Source organism: Mus pahari, chromosome 3 (assembly GCF_900095145.1).
Source record: "Mus pahari chromosome 3, PAHARI_EIJ_v1.1, whole genome shotgun sequence".
In the NCBI taxonomy this organism is placed as follows: Eukaryota; Metazoa; Chordata; class Mammalia; order Rodentia; family Muridae; genus Mus; species Mus pahari.
The window spans coordinates 76,622,519-76,641,359 of NC_034592.1; the positions used below are offsets into that span (position 1 = coordinate 76,622,519).

Genomic DNA, 18,841 nt, shown 5'->3' on the forward strand with positions numbered 1-18,841 from the left:
ATAGACATAAATAGACATTATTAAACAGCTCTCCGTGTATTTGTGAATTCTGTGTGCATGATGCATGCATACTTTTAATTTTTTTATTATACATAGTTGCAGATTGTTTTCATGACTGTTATTTTAATACTAAGATAAGCTTTGTAAGAAATCTTATATTTGGGTGGCTGGTGGAGTTGGTTAGCCGGTAAGGGTACATGCCACCAAGTCCAATGTCTGTTTGATCCCCAGGACCCAGCTGGTGGGCAGAAGTTATTCTCTGATCTCTCCGCGGACACTGAGGCTCTTGTGCCCTCTCTCCTGCAATAATAATAAACTTTAAAAAACAGGGTACAAAGCTATTGAAGAAGACGCCCAACCAAGACTGACACACATGCATGTATCCGACTAAGGCTGTGCAACTCAGTAGTGGGGCTGCTTGCCTTCTATGCGTGAGGTTCTAGATTCAACCCCCCTCCCCACACTGAGAGGAAAAAACAAAACAAAACACCTTGTGTTCTATTTAAGCTTGCTTTTTCCTCCAGCATAGTCACAGACAGACAATGGGCCAGGACGTCCTGTCTTGGATATATACAAATCTCACTGTTAAGCCAATTGTCTGGATTTAAGGGTACATGTCTGGCCCGCAGCATCTATGTCTGATGGTAACTAATTAGTCTAATGGGAACGAAGCTACAACCTGGACCTCATTAACCCTAACCAGCTCAGCTAATTATGATAATAATAAATGCTTCCCTTTCATGTAGCACTTTCATACGCATTATCTCAAAAGACCTCTTGTGAGTTGAGTGCAATTATCCCCTTGTGTAGTCCAAGGAACTACTGCTCAGGAAGGGCAGATGACGTCATAGTAATGACTTCTAGAAGTGAAACCCAGATGTGTCAATCATCCTTTCGTAAGAGGATAGGAGGGAACTGTGTCCCTCCTGGGATCTCTTGAGGCAGGCCTCATACAGTTCTGGCTGGCCTCAAGCTTGATATGTAGTTGAAGATGACCTTGAACTTTCGATCTTCCTGCCCCTACTTCCCAAGTGCCAGAATTACATGTGTTTGCCTCCATACCTAGTTTTTAATGAGGCGCTGGTGATCAAACCCAGGGCCTGATACATGTTAGGCAACGTTCTGCCAACTGAGTTACAACCATGGTCCCGCTTTTCTCTCCTGCCCAAGTTTTTCTTACTACCTCCTCGGGTGTCTTCGAGTCAGGGTTTCTGCTGCCCCCCAATTCCCTTCAGGCAATCCCTCTCCCCGGCTGCAGTTTCTTGGGGGCTCCATCTACGGACAAGGGATGGGAATGAGGACAATAGGATTTGGAGCAAGGGGCTGGTGAGATGGCTCAATGGGTAAGAGCACCCGACTGCTCTTCTGAAGGTCCGGAGTTCAAATCCCAGCAACCACATGGTGGCTCACAACCACCCATAACAAGATCTGATGCCCTCTTCTGGAGTGTCTGAAGATAGCTACAGTGTACTTACATATAATAAATAAATAAATCTTTAAAAAAAAAAAAAAGGATTTGGAGCAAGGACCTCTGGCCCAGTGTAGCCTGCCTGCCTGACCTCTCCCTTCTCTTGGACCCAGCGCTGCCTACCTGCTCCCCTCTGGACTTCCACTGTGACAACGGCAAGTGCATCCGACGCTCCTGGGTGTGTGACGGGGACAATGACTGTGAAGATGACTCCGATGAGCAGGACTGTCGTGAGTGCTGGGAGGGGCCAGGCGAATTCCCCAGGCTCTGTTGGAAAAGGGTTTTTCAGAAAGAAAATGATGCCCCTGGGTCTATTTGAGCTCTTTTCTGTTCTTTTCCCCTCATCTCTTGATGAGCTAAGCCCACAAGAGGTGGACACCTACTCAGGAGTGCTAGGGCCAGCACTGGGACTGTTGACCGCCCCAGAAGGCTTTATTGAGGGGCTTGGAGGCAATGTGCTCTCTGACCCAGCACTGTGCCTGACTCATCTGTGCCCACAGCCCCCCGGGAGTGCGAGGAGGACGAATTCCCCTGCCAGAACGGCTACTGCATCCGGAGTCTGTGGCACTGTGATGGGGACAACGACTGTGGTGACAACAGTGATGAGCAATGTGGTGAGTGGTGCTCTGAGAGCAGAAAGAGATCATGAAGGGGGTCCAGGGTAGGAGGGCCTGTGGGAGGAGACAGGAGCAAAGGGCTGTGCTACCTGAAGAGAGGGCAGGTGGGCAGAGCAGTCTATCCTGTCAGGAGCGTGGACCTCCCCCTACCCTGGAACGGAAGGAGGATGGTGAGATCCTATGGGACTTCTGTCTCATTGCACCCCTAGACATGCGCAAGTGCTCAGACAAGGAATTCCGCTGCAGCGACGGCAGCTGCATTGCTGAGCATTGGTACTGCGATGGTGACACAGACTGCAAAGATGGCTCTGATGAGGAGAGCTGCCGTGAGTGCCCCCACCCCCGAGGCTGCTGGGCTGGGACGGTGACCAAGGGCTCCGGGTCCTGGCTAAGGGTTGACCGAGAGGGTCGTGTGCAGCCAAGGGAGTGGGCATTCTAAAAGAGCGATGTCTGGGATGTAACTCATAGACGCTTGCTTAGCATGCGCGAAACCTTGGTTTCTATCCACTTCGGTACTGTAGAAGTCTGTAGTGCCATCACTAAGGAAAGCTGGTTTGTAGCATTCTGAATCAGATATCAAGAATCAGGCCCCTGTCCCTAGTCACTGGGGTCTGAGGAGGGCTGCTTTCCCTTCCAGCTTCAGCAGTACCCTCTCCTCCTTGCAACCTGGAAGAGTTCCAGTGCGCCTATGGCCGCTGCATCCTTGACATCTACCACTGTGATGGAGATGACGACTGTGGAGACTGGTCAGACGAGTCTGACTGCTGTGAGTGCTCTGGCTAGCTGGGAGGAGGGGCAGCCAGAAGGGAGGAGCTTCCTCCAGTGTCAGGGCACAGGTGCCAGCTGGGGCAGGGCGTAGGGGAACAGTGTCTGGATTCCACAGTCCCTCTGGGAAGGAGCTGGAGTGTTGGGAGGGGCGGGAGATGGGACTTGGGACTTTCTGCTCTTCCACGAGTTGCTGTGTGCCCGGGCTGGCTAGAGACAGAAGACCTTTGTTTCCCCAGCCTCCCACCAGCCCTGCCGCTCTGGGGAATTCATGTGTGACAGTGGCCTGTGCATCAACTCGGGCTGGCGCTGTGATGGTGACGCGGACTGTGATGACCAGTCTGATGAACGCAACTGCAGTGAGTTGGGGGTAGCATCAAAGGCTTGGGGGGCCAAGGAGAAGGGTTTGGGTGCAGATCGAGCGTGAAGACATACTGAACAGTTGTGTGGTCGCATGCTGCACAGAAGCACTATATCTAAAGGGTACCAGTCGCCTAGTAGACTGTAGGCTTAGAGACACATCGTGGCAGTTATTCTAGCAGGCAGAAGTCAGGGGCTCTGAGGAAGGGTCACCTGGTTCATAAAGAGATACCTTCTGCAACACCACCGTCGAGAAGAGTAGCCTGTGTACTTGGGGAGGCAGAGGTTTCAAGCTGGGGTGGGAGGACCAGCCTTTCTTCCATTAATTAGGTCTTTGCTCTGTCCAGCCACCTCCATGTGCACGGCCGAACAGTTTCGCTGTCGGTCAGGCCGCTGTGTCCGTCTGTCCTGGCGCTGTGATGGGGAGGACGACTGTGCGGACAACAGTGACGAAGAAAACTGTGAGAACACAGGTGGAGTCCCCGGCAGTGTCCCCACCCTGCCCTAATGTTGGGAGTGGGAGGCAGAAGAGCAAAGGGGACATTGCCATTGCTTTCAATGGCCTGGGCTTTCCCTGCCCTTCCTAGTGAGTGGGGTCAGATGCAGCTGTGGAAGCAGGGGAGATAACACTTGCTATGCAAGCACAAGGACCCAAGTTCAAATCCCAGCACCCAAGTTAAAAAGTTAGGTATGGCTGTGAGTGCTTCTCACACCAACACTGGGGTGGGGGTGGGGGGGTGGAGGAGAGAAAGTCAGACCCCAGAAGCTCATTAACCAGCCAGCCTCACCAAATGGCCAGCTCCCGATTCAATGAGAAACCTTGTCTCAAAGCAATAAGACAGAGAATGAACGATAAAGTTATAAGATATCATCCCTGGCCTCTGCATACACAGGTATGGGCACACACATCCATATTCATAGTCACATGCGTGCACCACACACCCACACAACACATCACATAGGTACACACACATGCACGTGCACAATCCAGATGCATGGAGGACCTGTGTACAGTTCTTGAACACAGAGTCAAGGCTGTGAGTCTTCCACTCTGGCCTTGGGAGGAAGGGCTGTTGTCCAGCCAGTAGCCCTGTGTCTACTTCTACTCTGCAGGAAGGGCTGGCAGTCTGCTCCCCGCCCACCCCACCAGTCCCCTGCTAAACCTGGGTCTGACTACAAGGGTACACTCTGACACTGTCCCAGTCACTCATCCATTGTGGAATCCCAGGGAGAAAACAAACTCAGACACTCAACGGGCCTTGTCTGAGCTGTTTCCTGCCTCGGACCCCATCCCTCCCACCTTGACGCTCAGCTGGCTCCAGTTTACCCTAGAAAATGACAGGCTCCTGTCCCTTGTGGACTCAAGCCCTGCCCTCCTGGGACCTGACTCTCCCCCTCCTCCCTCTCTTTCTAGGAAGCCCCCAGTGCGCCTCGGACCAGTTCCTGTGTTGGAACGGGCGCTGTATTGGGCAGAGGAAGCTGTGCAACGGGATCAATGACTGCGGTGACAGCAGTGACGAAAGTCCGCAGCAGAACTGTCGTGAGTGTCTCTAGCGTGTGGGCCCTGCCCGTGGTTTGTGGCTGAGCCCCACCCGTAGGGTTCAAAGGGAGGCCTCCCTTGGGACTCTCGCAGTTTTGGGGAGCTGTTCTTCGTGGTCCAGGTGGAATGCCAAGTTGGCTGGACGGGGGTGGATTCTGGGCTCGGCTCCCAACTCTGGCTTGGCTGGCACAGGGCCCCGGACGGGTGAGGAGAACTGCAATGTTAACAACGGTGGCTGTGCCCAGAAGTGTCAGATGGTGCGAGGGGCAGTGCAGTGTACCTGCCACACAGGCTACCGGCTCACAGAGGATGGGAGAACATGCCAAGGTGAGCTGGGGCCCGCTCGGGGGTGGACTGGGGGGGGAGGGGAAATGCTAGGTGGGAGCAGCATATAGGAAGCTGGGTGACATATCAGATGGGTGTGACCTCGACTCATTATTGCACTGACCCTGGGAAGTAGGGATCATTGCTCTCATTTTGCAGATAGGGAAACGGAAGTGCAAAGAATATAGGTAATTTACCCAAAGCCACACAGCTAGTGAGAGGCCGAGTTGGGGTTTGAAATCTGAGACTCTATGACCTCAAAGCATATGGAGCTATGACCAGGGAAACAGTGGGGTGGCTTAGAAGATGGCTGTAGGCAGGCTTCCTCACCCTGCCTGGTATCCACAGATGTAAATGAATGTGCTGAGGAGGGGTACTGCAGCCAGGGCTGCACAAACAGTGAAGGGGCTTTCCAGTGCTGGTGTGAAGCAGGTTACGAGCTACGGCCCGATCGGCGCAGCTGCAAAGCTCTGGGTAAGGAGGGTTGGCACTTGGCTGGGTGGGCGGAACAGACAAAAGCCAGTTGTTAGAGCTAAGGGATTTGCTAAGACGTAGATTTTTTTTTTTTTTTTTTTTTTTTGCAAGTTGCAATCTGGGCGCCAAGTGAATGGAGATTGGGTCGGGGTTAGAAAGGATTCTAGTGTTACTGGTACAGATGTCAGCAGCTTGGGACATGCTCTAGTGGACAGAGGGCCCAGCTACGAGCTGAGGGCCTGAGGGTGCACACTGACGGGTATCTGTGGCTCTGAAGCCCAGTGGGTCCTGTTTCCATGCCGTGTCCAGGGCCAGAACCTGTGCTACTGTTTGCCAATCGTATCGACATCCGGCAGGTGCTCCCGCACCGCTCCGAGTACACGCTGCTACTGAACAACCTGGAGAACGCCATTGCCCTCGACTTCCATCACCGGCGGGAGCTGGTCTTCTGGTCTGATGTCACCCTGGACCGCATCCTCCGTGCCAACCTTAATGGCAGCAATGTGGAGGAGGTGGTGTCTACTGGGCTAGAGAGCCCAGGTAGGAAAACAGGGCCCTGAGTGGAGAGCCTGGAATGCCCTGTGTAAAGCACAGCGGGAAGGAGGGGCCAGGCCAGTGTTTACAAAGTGCACAAAGCAGAAAAGCCCTCTTCAGTGAAATCTTGGGTGGAACTCTCATATGGGAACCCACTGGAGAGTTGAAAATGTTGCTCAATCGGTAGAGTGCTTGCTTCGCATGAACACAAAGCTCTTAAGCTTGATTCCCCAAGCACTGCATAAACCCGACACGATGATGCCTGTCATCTGAAGAGGTAGACGCAAAAGGATCAGAAAAGTTCAAGGTCATTCCAGTTTAAAGCCAGGCTGAGATACACGAGACCCCCCATCTCAACATACAAAAAAAGCAATAGCTAATCTGGTGGCCTCAGGCTTATCCTACAAGCAGGTGACCAGGAAGTTAGTATCCAGGGCTGGAGTTGCAACTCAGTAGGACAGCATTTGCCTACTTGTGAAAGGCACTGAGTTCCATCCACAGCACCGGGGCGTCAAGAGCTCAAGGTCATCCTCAGCTATGTGTGGATGAAGTGCATGACCCCGGTCAACTGCTTGACTTCCCTCCCCACTCCGGGAAGCTCAGTACCTAGCTCACAGAGGCAACGTGTGTCAAAGCGTTACAACAGGGTCCTAGCTTCAGACGCAACAGCTTGTAAGAGTTGGCTCTTGTTTCCAGGACACAGAGCTGACTCATAAGGTGACTCTAACACCCTTCCCTTGCCTCCTCTCACCAGGGGGCCTAGCGGTGGACTGGGTCCATGACAAGCTCTACTGGACCGACTCCGGGACGTCGAGAATTGAGGTGGCTAATCTGGATGGGGCCCACCGGAAGGTGCTGCTGTGGCAGAGCCTGGAGAAGCCCAGGGCCATTGCCCTACACCCCATGGAGGGGTGAGTAGGTGTCTCAAATTTCCAGGCCCCTCCTGCAGCGGGCAGGGATTGTTCTCAGGCCTCTGGGCCAGGCGTTGTGGATCTTCCTCAGAGCAGCGTTGACAATATGGACTCTGTACCCAGATGCCCTTGCATCCTGGGTCTGTAGTGTGTGGCCGGGCATCCTTGGCTTACTCAACCTTTCCATGTCCCTTCATTTCTCTCTTTCATTCTTTCTTTTCTCTTCTTTTATTCTCTTTTCTTTTCTTTTCTTTTCTTTTCTTTTCTTTTCTTCTCTTTTCTTTTCTTTTCTTTTGAATATATGTGAGTAAACCCTTCCGACACACCAGAAGAGGGCATCGGATCCCATTCCAGATGGATGTGAGCCACCATGTGGTTGCTGGGATTTGAACTCAGGACCTCTGGAAGAGTAGTCAGTGCTTTTAACTGCTGAGCCATCTCTCCAACCCCCTCTTCATTTATTTCTCGGTTGGCAAATTAAAAACACACACACATATAAAGCAAACATGAAATAGACATGTTTGGGAGGTGACCGCAGAAAGACTGGGAATTCAAGCCCATCTTCAGCTACAGAGTTGGGGACCAACCAAAGCTACTGAGATCCTGATCTAAATAAAGACACAACTGCTCCTACAGATATCTAAGGTAAATTAATGAAGCATTTTAAATGGAATAAAATAAACAAATTAGGTAAGTTTGAGCTGTCTAGTGTTTTTTTATTAGCCCATAGAGCGGAGCTAATTAAAAATTATTATTAATTTAAACCAGCCAGTAGTTGAGGTAATTAATATCATTAATTTGAAATAATTTAAAAAATTAATAGACAAGTCTCCTGCATTGAAGTCTCTTGAAATGAAAATTCTTAGCCTCTGGCTCGTATACATTCCATGCCACATATTGAGGGGATGACTCGTAAGATCCTGCAATTAGATGTCAATTGTTTGAGAAGTATGATGTGTGGGAGAGGGGGCATAAAACAGGTCAGAAGAGACTGTGAAAGAAGAGCCTGTGTGTCCTAATGTATACATCGCACTCTCTCATCGTCTTCATGGGCTCAGGGATTGTCGTCTGTTATGTCCACTGCTCCGTTTCTAGCGCTGGTCGAACCCTTTCCCTAATACGCATTTTAAAAAAAATCTGATGAGCAAATGCTCTGACTCAAGGCACTTCAGTCCAGATATTTCAAACATTATTCTACAGAGCTGGTGACACAGCTCTGCAATAAAAACAGTTGCCTCGCGTTAGGTTCTGGGTTTAATTTGTTGGGTTCAGTCTTCAAACACTGGAGGGTATGAGGAAGCATTTTAAATAAGTAAATTTTAAAAATTAATTAATTAATTTAAAAAAAAATCGTCTTTCAAAGCTGGTCATGGTAGCACACGCCTTTAATCCCAGTACTTAGGGAAGCAGATGGAGCTCTGAATTTGAGGCCAGCCTGGTCTACATAGTGAGTGCCAGGTCAGCCAAGGCTATATAGTGAGACCCTGCCTCAAAGAGAGAGAGAGAGAGAGAGAGAGAGAGAGAGAGAGAGAGAGAGAGGATAAACTAACAAACAGATACAAACAAATAAATAAACAAGATGCTTTCCAGGCAGATGGGTGAAACCCAACGTGTAAAGCCATCTCCCGTTCTGTCACCCTGGCTGTCATTCATCAGTCCTCCACCATCCATCTCCTGACTTCCTTTCTTCCTAGAACCATTTATTGGACAGACTGGGGCAACACCCCCCGCATCGAGGCCTCCAGCATGGATGGCTCTGGGCGTCGCATCATTGCTGACACTCATCTCTTCTGGCCCAACGGCCTCACTATCGACTATGCCGGTCGCCGCATGTACTGGGTGGATGCTAAGCACCACGTCATCGAGAGGGCCAATCTAGATGGGAGTCACCGCAAGGCTGTCATTAGCCAGGGTGAGGTCTTTGGTGTGCCGTCTTTCATCTCTCTGCTCCTTCCCCAATCCTGCCCCCAGGAGCCTTGGCAGAGGGTGAGATGTGTGTGGCTGCCAGGCCTGGCTGGGCTCAGGGGCCATGGCAGGCCATGTCTGGACCAAGGTCTTTTTGGACTATCTCCAGGCCTCCCACATCCCTTTGCCATCACAGTGTTTGAAGACAGCTTGTATTGGACAGACTGGCACACCAAGAGCATCAATAGTGCCAACAAGTTTACTGGGAAGAACCAGGAAATCATTCGCAACAAGCTCCACTTTCCTATGGACATTCATACCTTGCACCCCCAGCGCCAGCCTGCAGGTAATTAAGAAAAAAAAAAAAGTCTCATCAAGTGAGCTAGATTTGTCACCAGTGATGTGGCTGCCGGTGCCTCTTGAGAATCCGTCTTGCACTTGTTAAAGATACTGTTAATTCTAATCAGGAAAGTCCAGAGCTGGCATTAACATGGGCTACTTGCTCCCTCTGCTGGACATTTAGGGTAGCACAACATCAGGACTCATCTGGCTTTTTCCATAAAATGCAAACATTTACAGTGTGTGTCAGGTGCTCGTTGTACTCACATCTGGAAAAGATATAGAAATTAATCCCACGGAGTTCTTTTTTTTTAATCGAATACTTTATTTGTTTTCATTTCAAATGTTATCCCTTTTCCTGGTTTCCACTCTGCAAATCCCCTATCCCATCCCCCCTTACAACGCTTCTATGAGGGTGCTCCCTCACCCATCCATTCCTTCCTCGTCACCCTAGCATTCCTCTACACTGGGGCATCAAGCCTTCACAAGACCAAGTGCCTCCCCTCCCAGTGATGCCAGATAAGGCCCCTTCAGTTCCTTCAGTCCTTCCCCTAACTCCTCCATTGGGGTCTCTGTGCTCAGTCCGATGGTTGGATGCAAACACCCACATCTGTATTGGTCAGGAACTGGCAGAGCCTCTCAGGAGACAGCTGTATCAGGCTCCTGTCAGCAAGCACTTCTTGGCATCAGCACTAGGGTCTGGGTTGGGTATCTGTATCCCACAGAGTTCTTACTTGAAGAAAACCCTCCAACCCTTTGACCTGGTGGGGTCTACCTTTGTAAATGTTGCATTTTTCCTGATCATCTTGCTCTGGGCTCTTTGAGCAGGGAAAAACCGCTGTGGGGACAACAATGGAGGTTGCACTCACCTGTGTCTACCCAGTGGCCAGAACTACACCTGTGCCTGCCCCACCGGCTTCCGCAAGATCAACAGCCACGCCTGTGCCCAGAGTAAGTGGGTCTGGGACACCAGCCTCAGAGGAGGTGCCTTGTGGGGACAGTGAGAAGGAACGGTGAAAGGAGTTGGAGGGAAGGCTTGTCAGGCAAGGAGGGTCAGATTCCTCCAGGAGCCCATGACAGACTTTAGAGACCAAGGGCTTCCAAGTCAAAGCTGAGGACCTGGACCCCGCAGTGGTAGCTGGAGGTGTCACTCAGTGTATGAACACCTCAGCGGGGCCTAGCTCTCAGCTCACCAGGCAGGATGCCTCTGTCAGCGCAGAAAGAAGGCCCAGTTCCTCTAAAAAGTAGGGCAGTGGTTTGCAACTTCTGTCCCTATAGCCTGACCCATAGAAGAGTTTGTGTTGTTAGAACAGAGAGCAACTGGGATGCCAGATGGTGATCGGTGCAAGTAAGAGATGATAGGATTCACTGGTCTCTTCCATAATCTCTGCTTTGGTTCCTTAGAGCTCCTACAAGACAATTTTACCTTGCAAAGTCAGCCCTAGAAATCTCGGCACATAGGTGACTTTATCTAAGGCAAGTCCAGGGAGTTGTTGATCAGGCATAGGGCATGACCAGCAAGAGGGCAGGGTTAATTCATTATGTATCCTTCACAACGAATTCAGCATGTATGTATTCATGCTGTATAATCCACTGGCTCTCTTAAATCTAATTAAAATCGAATTTGGGAGACTAGGGTGTGGTCGTGTCTAACCCCAGAGCTGGGTGCATGTAGAGACAGGCAGATCTCTGAAGCTCACAAGCCAGCCAGTCTAGCCAATCAGTGAGGTTTGAATTCACGGAGAGAACTTGTCTTGAAATGAATAATAAGGTGAAGATGTAGGAGAAGCTGCCCAACTTCCACATGTACATGTTCACACCCACTCATATACAATTCCACAAACATACAGACATATACAGAGGCAAGAATCAGATTCTCTGGGCCCTGTCCAAACAGTGACAGGAGAAAATATTCCGAGGTTTCATTCAGATACACACTGAGAACTAGTTTCATAACATATGTTTTTTCCTGGACATTTTTTTTTTTTTTTTTTTTTTTTTTTTGAGACAGGGTTTCTCTGTGTAGCCCTGGCTGTCCTGGAACTCACTCTGTAGACCAGGCTGGCCTCACACTCAAGAGCTCCGCCTGCCCCTGCCTCCTGAGTGCTGGGATAAAGGCGTGACCACCACTGCCTGCCTTCTTGTGCCTGTCTGCTTCTGCTGTCTTAGACGCACGATGCTTCCAGGGACATTCTCCCAAAGATTTAGCAAGGCTTGGAAGAGGGGTTTGGAAGTTAGGCAGAAAACTCCTTTCTGAGTAGCGACATACATAGCTTTTCATATTGGTGGGTTTCTTGTCTGCAGATTTAACCAACTGTGGATGGAAATTTTAAAACTGTGTCTGTACTGAAGACGTATTACCCTTTAAAAAAGATGCACTACATAGATGTGTGTGTGTCTGAGATCAGAGGACAACCTATCAGAGTTTTCTCCTTTTATCCTGTGGGTCCCAAAGATGGAACTCAGATTGATAGGTGGAGTGGCACGTGAGCCATCTTGTTGGCCTGTATGGGCTCTTTTGGTCATTATTGTCTCAAGAACACATTAGAGTCGCTGGGGAGATGGCTCCGCTGTTCTTTCAGAGAATCCAGATTCAGTTTCTGTTTCCCACACAGTAGCTCACGGCCACCTGTCACTCTGGTTCCAGGGCCTCTGGTGACATTCTCTGGTCTTCAAGAGCCCGAGGCACACACATGGCACACATGTGTGCCTGCAGGCAAGACACTCTTTGTGTCTTAGAGACAGGGCTTCTCTGTAACCTGTGAATAACTGTAGTCTTATCTGTCTTGGAACTTGCTCTGTAGACCAGGCTGGCCTCGAACTCAGAAATCCGCCTGCTTCTGCCTCCCAAGTGCTGGTATTAAAGGCTTACATACATATTTCTGGAAAAGAGAAGGATAGAATGAATATAAGCCTTCTAAATAGGAATTATATCCCATATTGAATCCTCAGTGTCAAGCAAACAAATCCATTGCTAGCTACGCAGATATAGATTACAAGTAATCCAGAGATTACTTAGATTGTGTAGGATATGCACGGGTTATATGGAAATGCTACCCAGGTTATACGGGCCTGGAGTATCTATGAACTATCTGCGGGGGTCTTAGAAACAACCCCTCCCTGCACATAGCAAAGGCTAACTGTCCGGGGAAGATGTTCAGACAAGCCAGAGGAGGGCCAGAGGATGGAAAAGCTGCAGCGGCCAAAGCTCCCTCTGGAGCAGGCCTGAGCCCCAGTTCCGGGACGCAGCACTGAACCCTGCGCATGCTCCCTGTTCTCTGTTAGCCTCATGTGCTCTGAAAACGGGAGCAAGAGTAACATGTACCACAAAGCACTGGTATGGGACCTTGTTTTTCTTCGTCGTCTAACTTTTTCTTTTCTTTCTTTCTGTCTTTCTTTCTGTCTTTCTTTCTCTCCCTTCCTTTCTTCTCTTTCTGTCTTTTTAGCATACAAAAAATAGGCTTTATTATGGCATTTGCAAACATTTTTTTTTTTGCTGTTTCTCTGTCTTCTCACCCATTCCCCTGCCCAAGCCCCCACCCCCACCCCCCAGACCCTTGCACTTCTCTTGGCCCCCGTTCTGCTCTGAGGTCACATGCCCTTTGACTTCCCCCTTTTCTGAACAGCATTTCCCTCTCATGATCCCCTATCTAATTTCATTCATGCCACTCACCACTCACACATGCCTCTAAACCTTGTCAGTTAGGATCCACATATGAGAGAGAACATTTTTCTCTTGTTTTCACCTTTCGAATCTGGGTCACCTCACTTACTGACAGTACAATTCAAATCCATTCATCGTCTTGCGAGGTTCATAATTTTATTTATCTTTATGGCCGAGTAGAATAACATTGCGTGTCTGTACCAAGCATTGAGCCTTTCAAGGAAGAAACTTAGTGAGCAGTCATGATTGGCTAATCTGTGAAGAGAGCAGCAGATGGAATGATCATTCTAGACGACAGAATAGAAACAGAAACTTTAGCCCTGTAGCATGTCTGTAATTCCAGCACTTAGGAGGCTGAGGCAGGAGGATGGAGTTTGAGAAGAGTGTGTAGTAAGACCCTGTCTCAGGGAAGCAAGAATCCAAAAATCCTGAAATAGGACAAAGGTCTCAGAAGTAACCTGGGAGTTGTCAGTGGCCCAGCCACGGCGCTGGAAACAGTCAAGGCAAGTCAGGGGAGAGAAGAGTTTGAATGAAGCTGATAGACGCCTAAGCAGTGGGGTAGACTGTGTTCCCACTGGACTCTATAGTGTAATCCCCCGAGGAGAAGCTGGGCTTGCTTCAGGGCACCTGCAGTCTAAAGAGTAGGGGCCGAGGGCAGCAGGTCCAGGAAGTGTGATTGAACCAGGTGTCACACAGGTGAACATCTGTGTCTGTCACCGTTACTGGATTTAGAGGATTAAAAGGAGACCCCTCTCGGCCTTTGATCAGGTCTTGACAAGTTCCTGCTTTTTGCCCGAAGGATGGACATCCGTCGGATCAGCTTCGACACAGAGGACCTGTCCGACGATGTCATCCCACTGGCTGACGTGCGCAGTGCTGTGGCCCTTGACTGGGACTCCCGGGATGACCACGTGTACTGGACAGATGTCAGCACTGATACCATCAGCAGGGCCAAGTGGGATGGAACAGGACAGGAGGTAGGGCTGTGTGGATCCAGTCCCTCCAGGAGGGGAGGTGTTTCCCATTCCTTGCGGTTGGTGGAGTCTGGGCTCCAGACCTGGAATAGGAGAGCAGACAGTGATCAACTTTGCTTCCTGCCCAGGTGGTAGTGGATACCAGTTTGGAGAGCCCTGCTGGCCTGGCAATTGATTGGGTCACCAACAAGCTCTACTGGACAGATGCAGGTATGTACAGGGAGCCATGGCCTGGCTATCTTGAGTCTTCTGAGAATACATATGAGTCTTACCTAATACATATGAGAATACATATGAGTTCTTACCTAAATTGCAACTTCTTTTGTGCTATACTTGGTGCTTGTAAATATTTTGTGGCATCTTTTTTTTTTTTTGGTTTTTCGAGACAGGGTTTCTCTGTATAGCCCTGGCTGTCCTGGAACTCACTCTGTAGACCAGGCTGGCCTCGAATTCAGAAATCAGATCCTGAACCCTCCACTTACTTAAAATCTTGAGGAATTAATTGGGAGAATCTTTACAGATCCGTTCGTGTGTGTGTGTGTGCCTGAGTGTGTGTATATAGACCAGATATGTACAGATAACCCACGGAAGCCAGACCAGGATGTCACATCCCCTGGAACTGAGTTACACGCAGTCTTGAACCACCCAATGTGGGTGTTGGGAACTGAACCTGTGTCATTTGCAAGAGCAGCAAGCACTCTAAACCCCTGAGCCATCAACCCAGCCACAGGAATCTGTATTGTACCGAGCTCTCCTCATTTTTGTGTGCACTGAAATCTGGGAATTGTTGCCTCGAGTCTTAGGATGGAGTGGGCTTCCTAAGGTTTAGAAACTTGTGCTATTCCAAGGAGTGAAACTAATCACTGCCTTGAATTTTTTCTCATAGTTTCAGTCAGTAAATATCCATTGCGTATTCACTACAACATCTTTGCCAAGCATTTACTGTATACAGAGCTCTGTGCTAGGCAGGGGTTTGGGGGGGGAAGGAAGGAGCAAGCCTGGAATTAATTTTTTTTTCCCCGATCCCTTGGTAGGCACGGACAGGATCGAAGTGGCCAACACGGATGGTAGCATGAGGACAGTGCTCATCTGGGAGAACCTTGACCGTCCTCGGGACATCGTAGTAGAGCCCATGGGCGGGTACGTGTCCCTCTGAGCCCCAACTCCCTCAAGAACTAGGTACAAGATGGGAATCTGGAGACTAGGGAGAGGGGCCGGATCTGTGGATGTGCTAAGGGTGGGGGTTGGGGAGTGTGTGAAACCGCTGTCTCCTCTCTGGCAAGAGAACCTTTTAATTTTTCAATTTTCTTTAAAAAGTTTTTTATTGTTGTTTGCTTATAAAAAGCAATTTCATTATTAAAGAATATTAAATTTGTAGGGGCTGGAGAGATGGCTCAGAGGTTAAGAGCACTGACTGCTCTTCCAGAGGTCAAGTTCAATTCCCAGCAACCACATGGTGGTTCACAACCACCTGTAATGAGATCTGGTGCCCTCTTCTGGCCTGCAGGCATAATGCAGGCAGAAAGCTTTATATTTAATCAATCAATCAATCAATCAATCAATCATCTTTTTAAAAAAAAAAAAAAAAAAAGAATATTACATTTGTAGAGACCGGGAAGTGGTGGTGCACGCCCTTAATCTCAGCACTTGGGAGGCAGAGGCACGTGGATTTCTGGGTTCGAGGCCAACCTGGTCTACAGAGTGCGTTACAGGACAGCCAGAACTATACAGAGAAACCCTGTCTCAAAAAGACAAAAAAGCAAAAAAGATTTATTAAATTTGTAGAAAGCAAAATTATTACTTTCAGCATAATCATTCTGAACACTTTAAAGCATATTTTTCTGAAATATATTTTGCTCTAAATGCCCACAAATATTGGTGGTGGTGGTGACGGTGGCGGCAATTTGGGTTTTGTGAAAGTGACATTGTTTTGGAACCAGATAAACCAGACCAAACAAAAACCCCAACCTGCCATCCCCCCAAAAAGCTCTACTTCAGTTTGGCTATATATCCTTCATAGCTTCCTCGCCAGACTCTCATATAATCCTACCTCGCTCTTCTTCATAGTTACACAGAATTTTGTGAACTTATGTGTCCTAATTATTTAATGCATGGAGTCAAGAGAATGTGTTTGCTGGGTTTGGCAGTACACTCAGAGTTTGGCCTCCCTCTTCTTTCTCCACTCCTAAGGCGGTCTCTTTTGCTACATGCTTTAAGCTTTGGCCGCTCATTTAAGACTCTGTCGCACCTTTTGATAGTGATGGAAGATATAAGGCCTTCAGGGACAGCGCTGAGTCCAGGCTTAGGGTAACTCTTGGAGCAGAACCCCTAAAAGCCTTTGAGGACCCTGCACCCTCATCGGTATTTCTTCCATGCTGTGGATTGACCCTGCCACCTCACTCACATAGGCTTCGAAGTCTAAAAACCCCATTGCTTATATCCAGGTACATGTATTGGACTGACTGGGGTGCAAGTCCCAAGATTGAACGGGCTGGCATGGACGCCTCCAGCCGACAAGTCATCATCTCTTCGAACCTGACCTGGCCTAATGGATTAGCTATTGACTACGGGTCTCAGCGGCTGTACTGGGCGGATGCCGGCATGAAGACTATTGAATTTGCTGGGCTGGATGGCAGCAAGAGGAAGGTAAAGGTGTCACTAGAGCATCTTCCCTGCTCTGGAAGCCTCCAGGGCCACATCCTCTGGCTGGGGGACCCAGAAGTTACGGGGCCAGCATGGGACAGATGCTGTCTATCTAAGAATGTAGCTCCAGGGGACACGGGGCTGCTGGTTGATGATTCAAGCCTATTAGGAATTAGGGTGCACAGTGGGCTGGGCACACACACAGGGGCTTTCCTAATCTCCATAGCAACTGATGGTAATCAATCACCTACTTCGCACCTGGCCAATGACTGAGCTGCCTCTCTTTTGCCACTGTTTATTTTGTTATCATTTCCAACTTTCAGGAAAATTGCAAGAGTATAAGAGGAATAATATTTTGCCACATTTCCTGTACCATTCTCTTTCTTCTTCTCTCCCTTCCTCCTTCTTCTTCCTTCCCTCCTCCCCTCCTTCCTCCCCACACACATACACACATATACAAATATAAACATATACACACACACAATTATTTTTCTGAATCATCTGAAATTAAATTGGAAACATTCTGCCATAGTTGCAACATTTTCCCAGCGCGTATTTCTTAAGAACCTTATATGGTGAAACTGAGCTTGGAGAGAACACAGTAGGTAAAATCACTGACCACAGAAGCACGAGGACTTGAGTTCGAATTCCGGTGTCCACATAAACTCTGTAGAGAGGAGGACAAGTATCTGTTATCCTAGGACTCCCAAGGGAAGACGGGAGGCAGAGACACGAGAATCCCAGAAGCGCAGAAACCTGCTATCTTGGCACACACAGCAGAAAAACAACAGAGACTCTGGCCCCAGGTGAAGACACGTAGATGAGGCTATCCTCTGACTCTCACACAGGCACATCGAGCGTACCCATCTAGATCTCACACACACCGGAAAACAAACAAAAGAACAATGAAATTAATGTTAATACAATACTACCGTGCAACTCACCGTCTGTGTTGAAATTCATTTCCAATCTCTTCAATAATGCTTTTAATAATTTTAATTTTTTTTCTCTTTTACTCCAATATCTAATCCAGAATCACTCATTGCATTTAGTGACCCTGCCCCCGCCCAGCCTCCCTGGGGCCTTGCTATGATAGGGCCTTGCTATATAGCCCAAGCTGGCCTCAAACTTGGGCAATCCTCCTGTCTGATCGATCCTGCTCAGTTCCGGCACTATAGGCCTGTACCAACATGCCCAGCTCATAGTCATGCCTCTTCAACTTCTAACCTTGTTTCTTCCTCAGACTTTCTTAACCTTTCTGTTTAAAACAAAACCATGTATTTAGTTGGTGTGCACTACAGTGCGTGTGTAGGTCAGAAGACAGTTTGTAGGAGTGAGTTCTCTCCTTCAACTACATGGAGTCTAGAGATTGAACTCAGGTCGCCATATTTGGTGGCAAGCCCCTTTACCCCCTAAGCCACCTTGCTGGCCAGTCTTTCCATTTTCAAAAAGGAAAAATCCTTTTCTTATGGTATCTGTTTTGATTGCTTGGTCAAGGTGGGTTCCTCTATAAAGCTGCTAATTTTCCTTTTGTGATTTGAGCCAAGACACACTGGGGATATGTAAGTGCCATTTTCCAGCACTTAGATAGGTGTCAACACACGCTGGCAGACACCGGCTGAGAGACAAGCTCGAGGTCACAGGAACTTGCTTCCTAGCACTTTGCTAAGCTCCTGCCTGACCCCTGTACTGTTTCGTGATGCAAGTGTTGGGGCCTTCCAGGTACTAATTGGAAGCCAGCTCCCCCACCCTTTCGGACTGACTCTGTACGGACAGCGCATCTATTGGACTGACTGGCAGACCAAAAGTATACAAAGTGCTGACCGGCTGACTGGGCTAGACCGGGAGACTCTGCAGGAGAACCTGGAGAATCTTATGGACATTCATGTCTTCCACCGCCAGAGGCCTCCAGGTAAGGAGCCATCAGCAGCTGCTGGCTTCTCCCTCAGCCTTTTCATTCCCTAGCTGCCCTACTGACAGCTCCCTCTCCCTCTACAGTCACAACGCCGTGTGCTGTGGAGAATGGAGGCTGCAGCCATTTGTGTCTCAGGTCCCCAAATCCGAGCGGCTTCAGCTGCACCTGCCCCACAGGTATCAACCTGCTGCGAGATGGCAAGACGTGCTCACCAGGTGAGTCAAAGCATGGTCTGTGTGGGTGGGAAGGGGCTGCCCCTCCTCCGCAGGAATCCTCCGATATGGTCAGAGAATCTGTGAAAGCGTGAGGGCTTTTAGGAGAAGGAGCAGGTAGACAGGATGGAGACCAGGTCCCATCGTTTCTTGTGGTCTTCTTGGATAGTAGCGAGACTGTCCTGTCTCAACAGTC

At 49.1% G+C, this 18,841-nt stretch overlaps 1 protein-coding gene across 1 annotated transcript in view; it reads left to right on the plus strand.

The window, feature by feature from the left end:
• Lrp4 (LDL receptor related protein 4) overlaps window positions 1–18,841 on the plus strand; it is a 55,066-nt gene that overhangs the window by 13,774 nt on the left and 22,451 nt on the right. Inside the window, exons 3-22 of the mRNA XM_021192386.1 lie at window positions 1,582–1,698; window positions 1,969–2,082; window positions 2,295–2,411; window positions 2,723–2,851; window positions 3,090–3,209; window positions 3,558–3,683; window positions 4,625–4,750; window positions 4,943–5,077; window positions 5,423–5,548; window positions 5,858–6,088; window positions 6,837–6,993; window positions 8,688–8,905; window positions 9,068–9,244; window positions 10,066–10,188; window positions 13,670–13,878; window positions 14,004–14,085; window positions 14,910–15,015; window positions 16,320–16,521; window positions 18,241–18,430; window positions 18,517–18,648. Coding sequence (XP_021048045.1) covers window positions 1,582–1,698; window positions 1,969–2,082; window positions 2,295–2,411; window positions 2,723–2,851; window positions 3,090–3,209; window positions 3,558–3,683; window positions 4,625–4,750; window positions 4,943–5,077; window positions 5,423–5,548; window positions 5,858–6,088; window positions 6,837–6,993; window positions 8,688–8,905; window positions 9,068–9,244; window positions 10,066–10,188; window positions 13,670–13,878; window positions 14,004–14,085; window positions 14,910–15,015; window positions 16,320–16,521; window positions 18,241–18,430; window positions 18,517–18,648 — 2,937 coding nt within the window. The remainder of the gene's footprint in view (window positions 1–1,581; window positions 1,699–1,968; window positions 2,083–2,294; window positions 2,412–2,722; window positions 2,852–3,089; window positions 3,210–3,557; window positions 3,684–4,624; window positions 4,751–4,942; window positions 5,078–5,422; window positions 5,549–5,857; window positions 6,089–6,836; window positions 6,994–8,687; window positions 8,906–9,067; window positions 9,245–10,065; window positions 10,189–13,669; window positions 13,879–14,003; window positions 14,086–14,909; window positions 15,016–16,319; window positions 16,522–18,240; window positions 18,431–18,516; window positions 18,649–18,841) is intronic.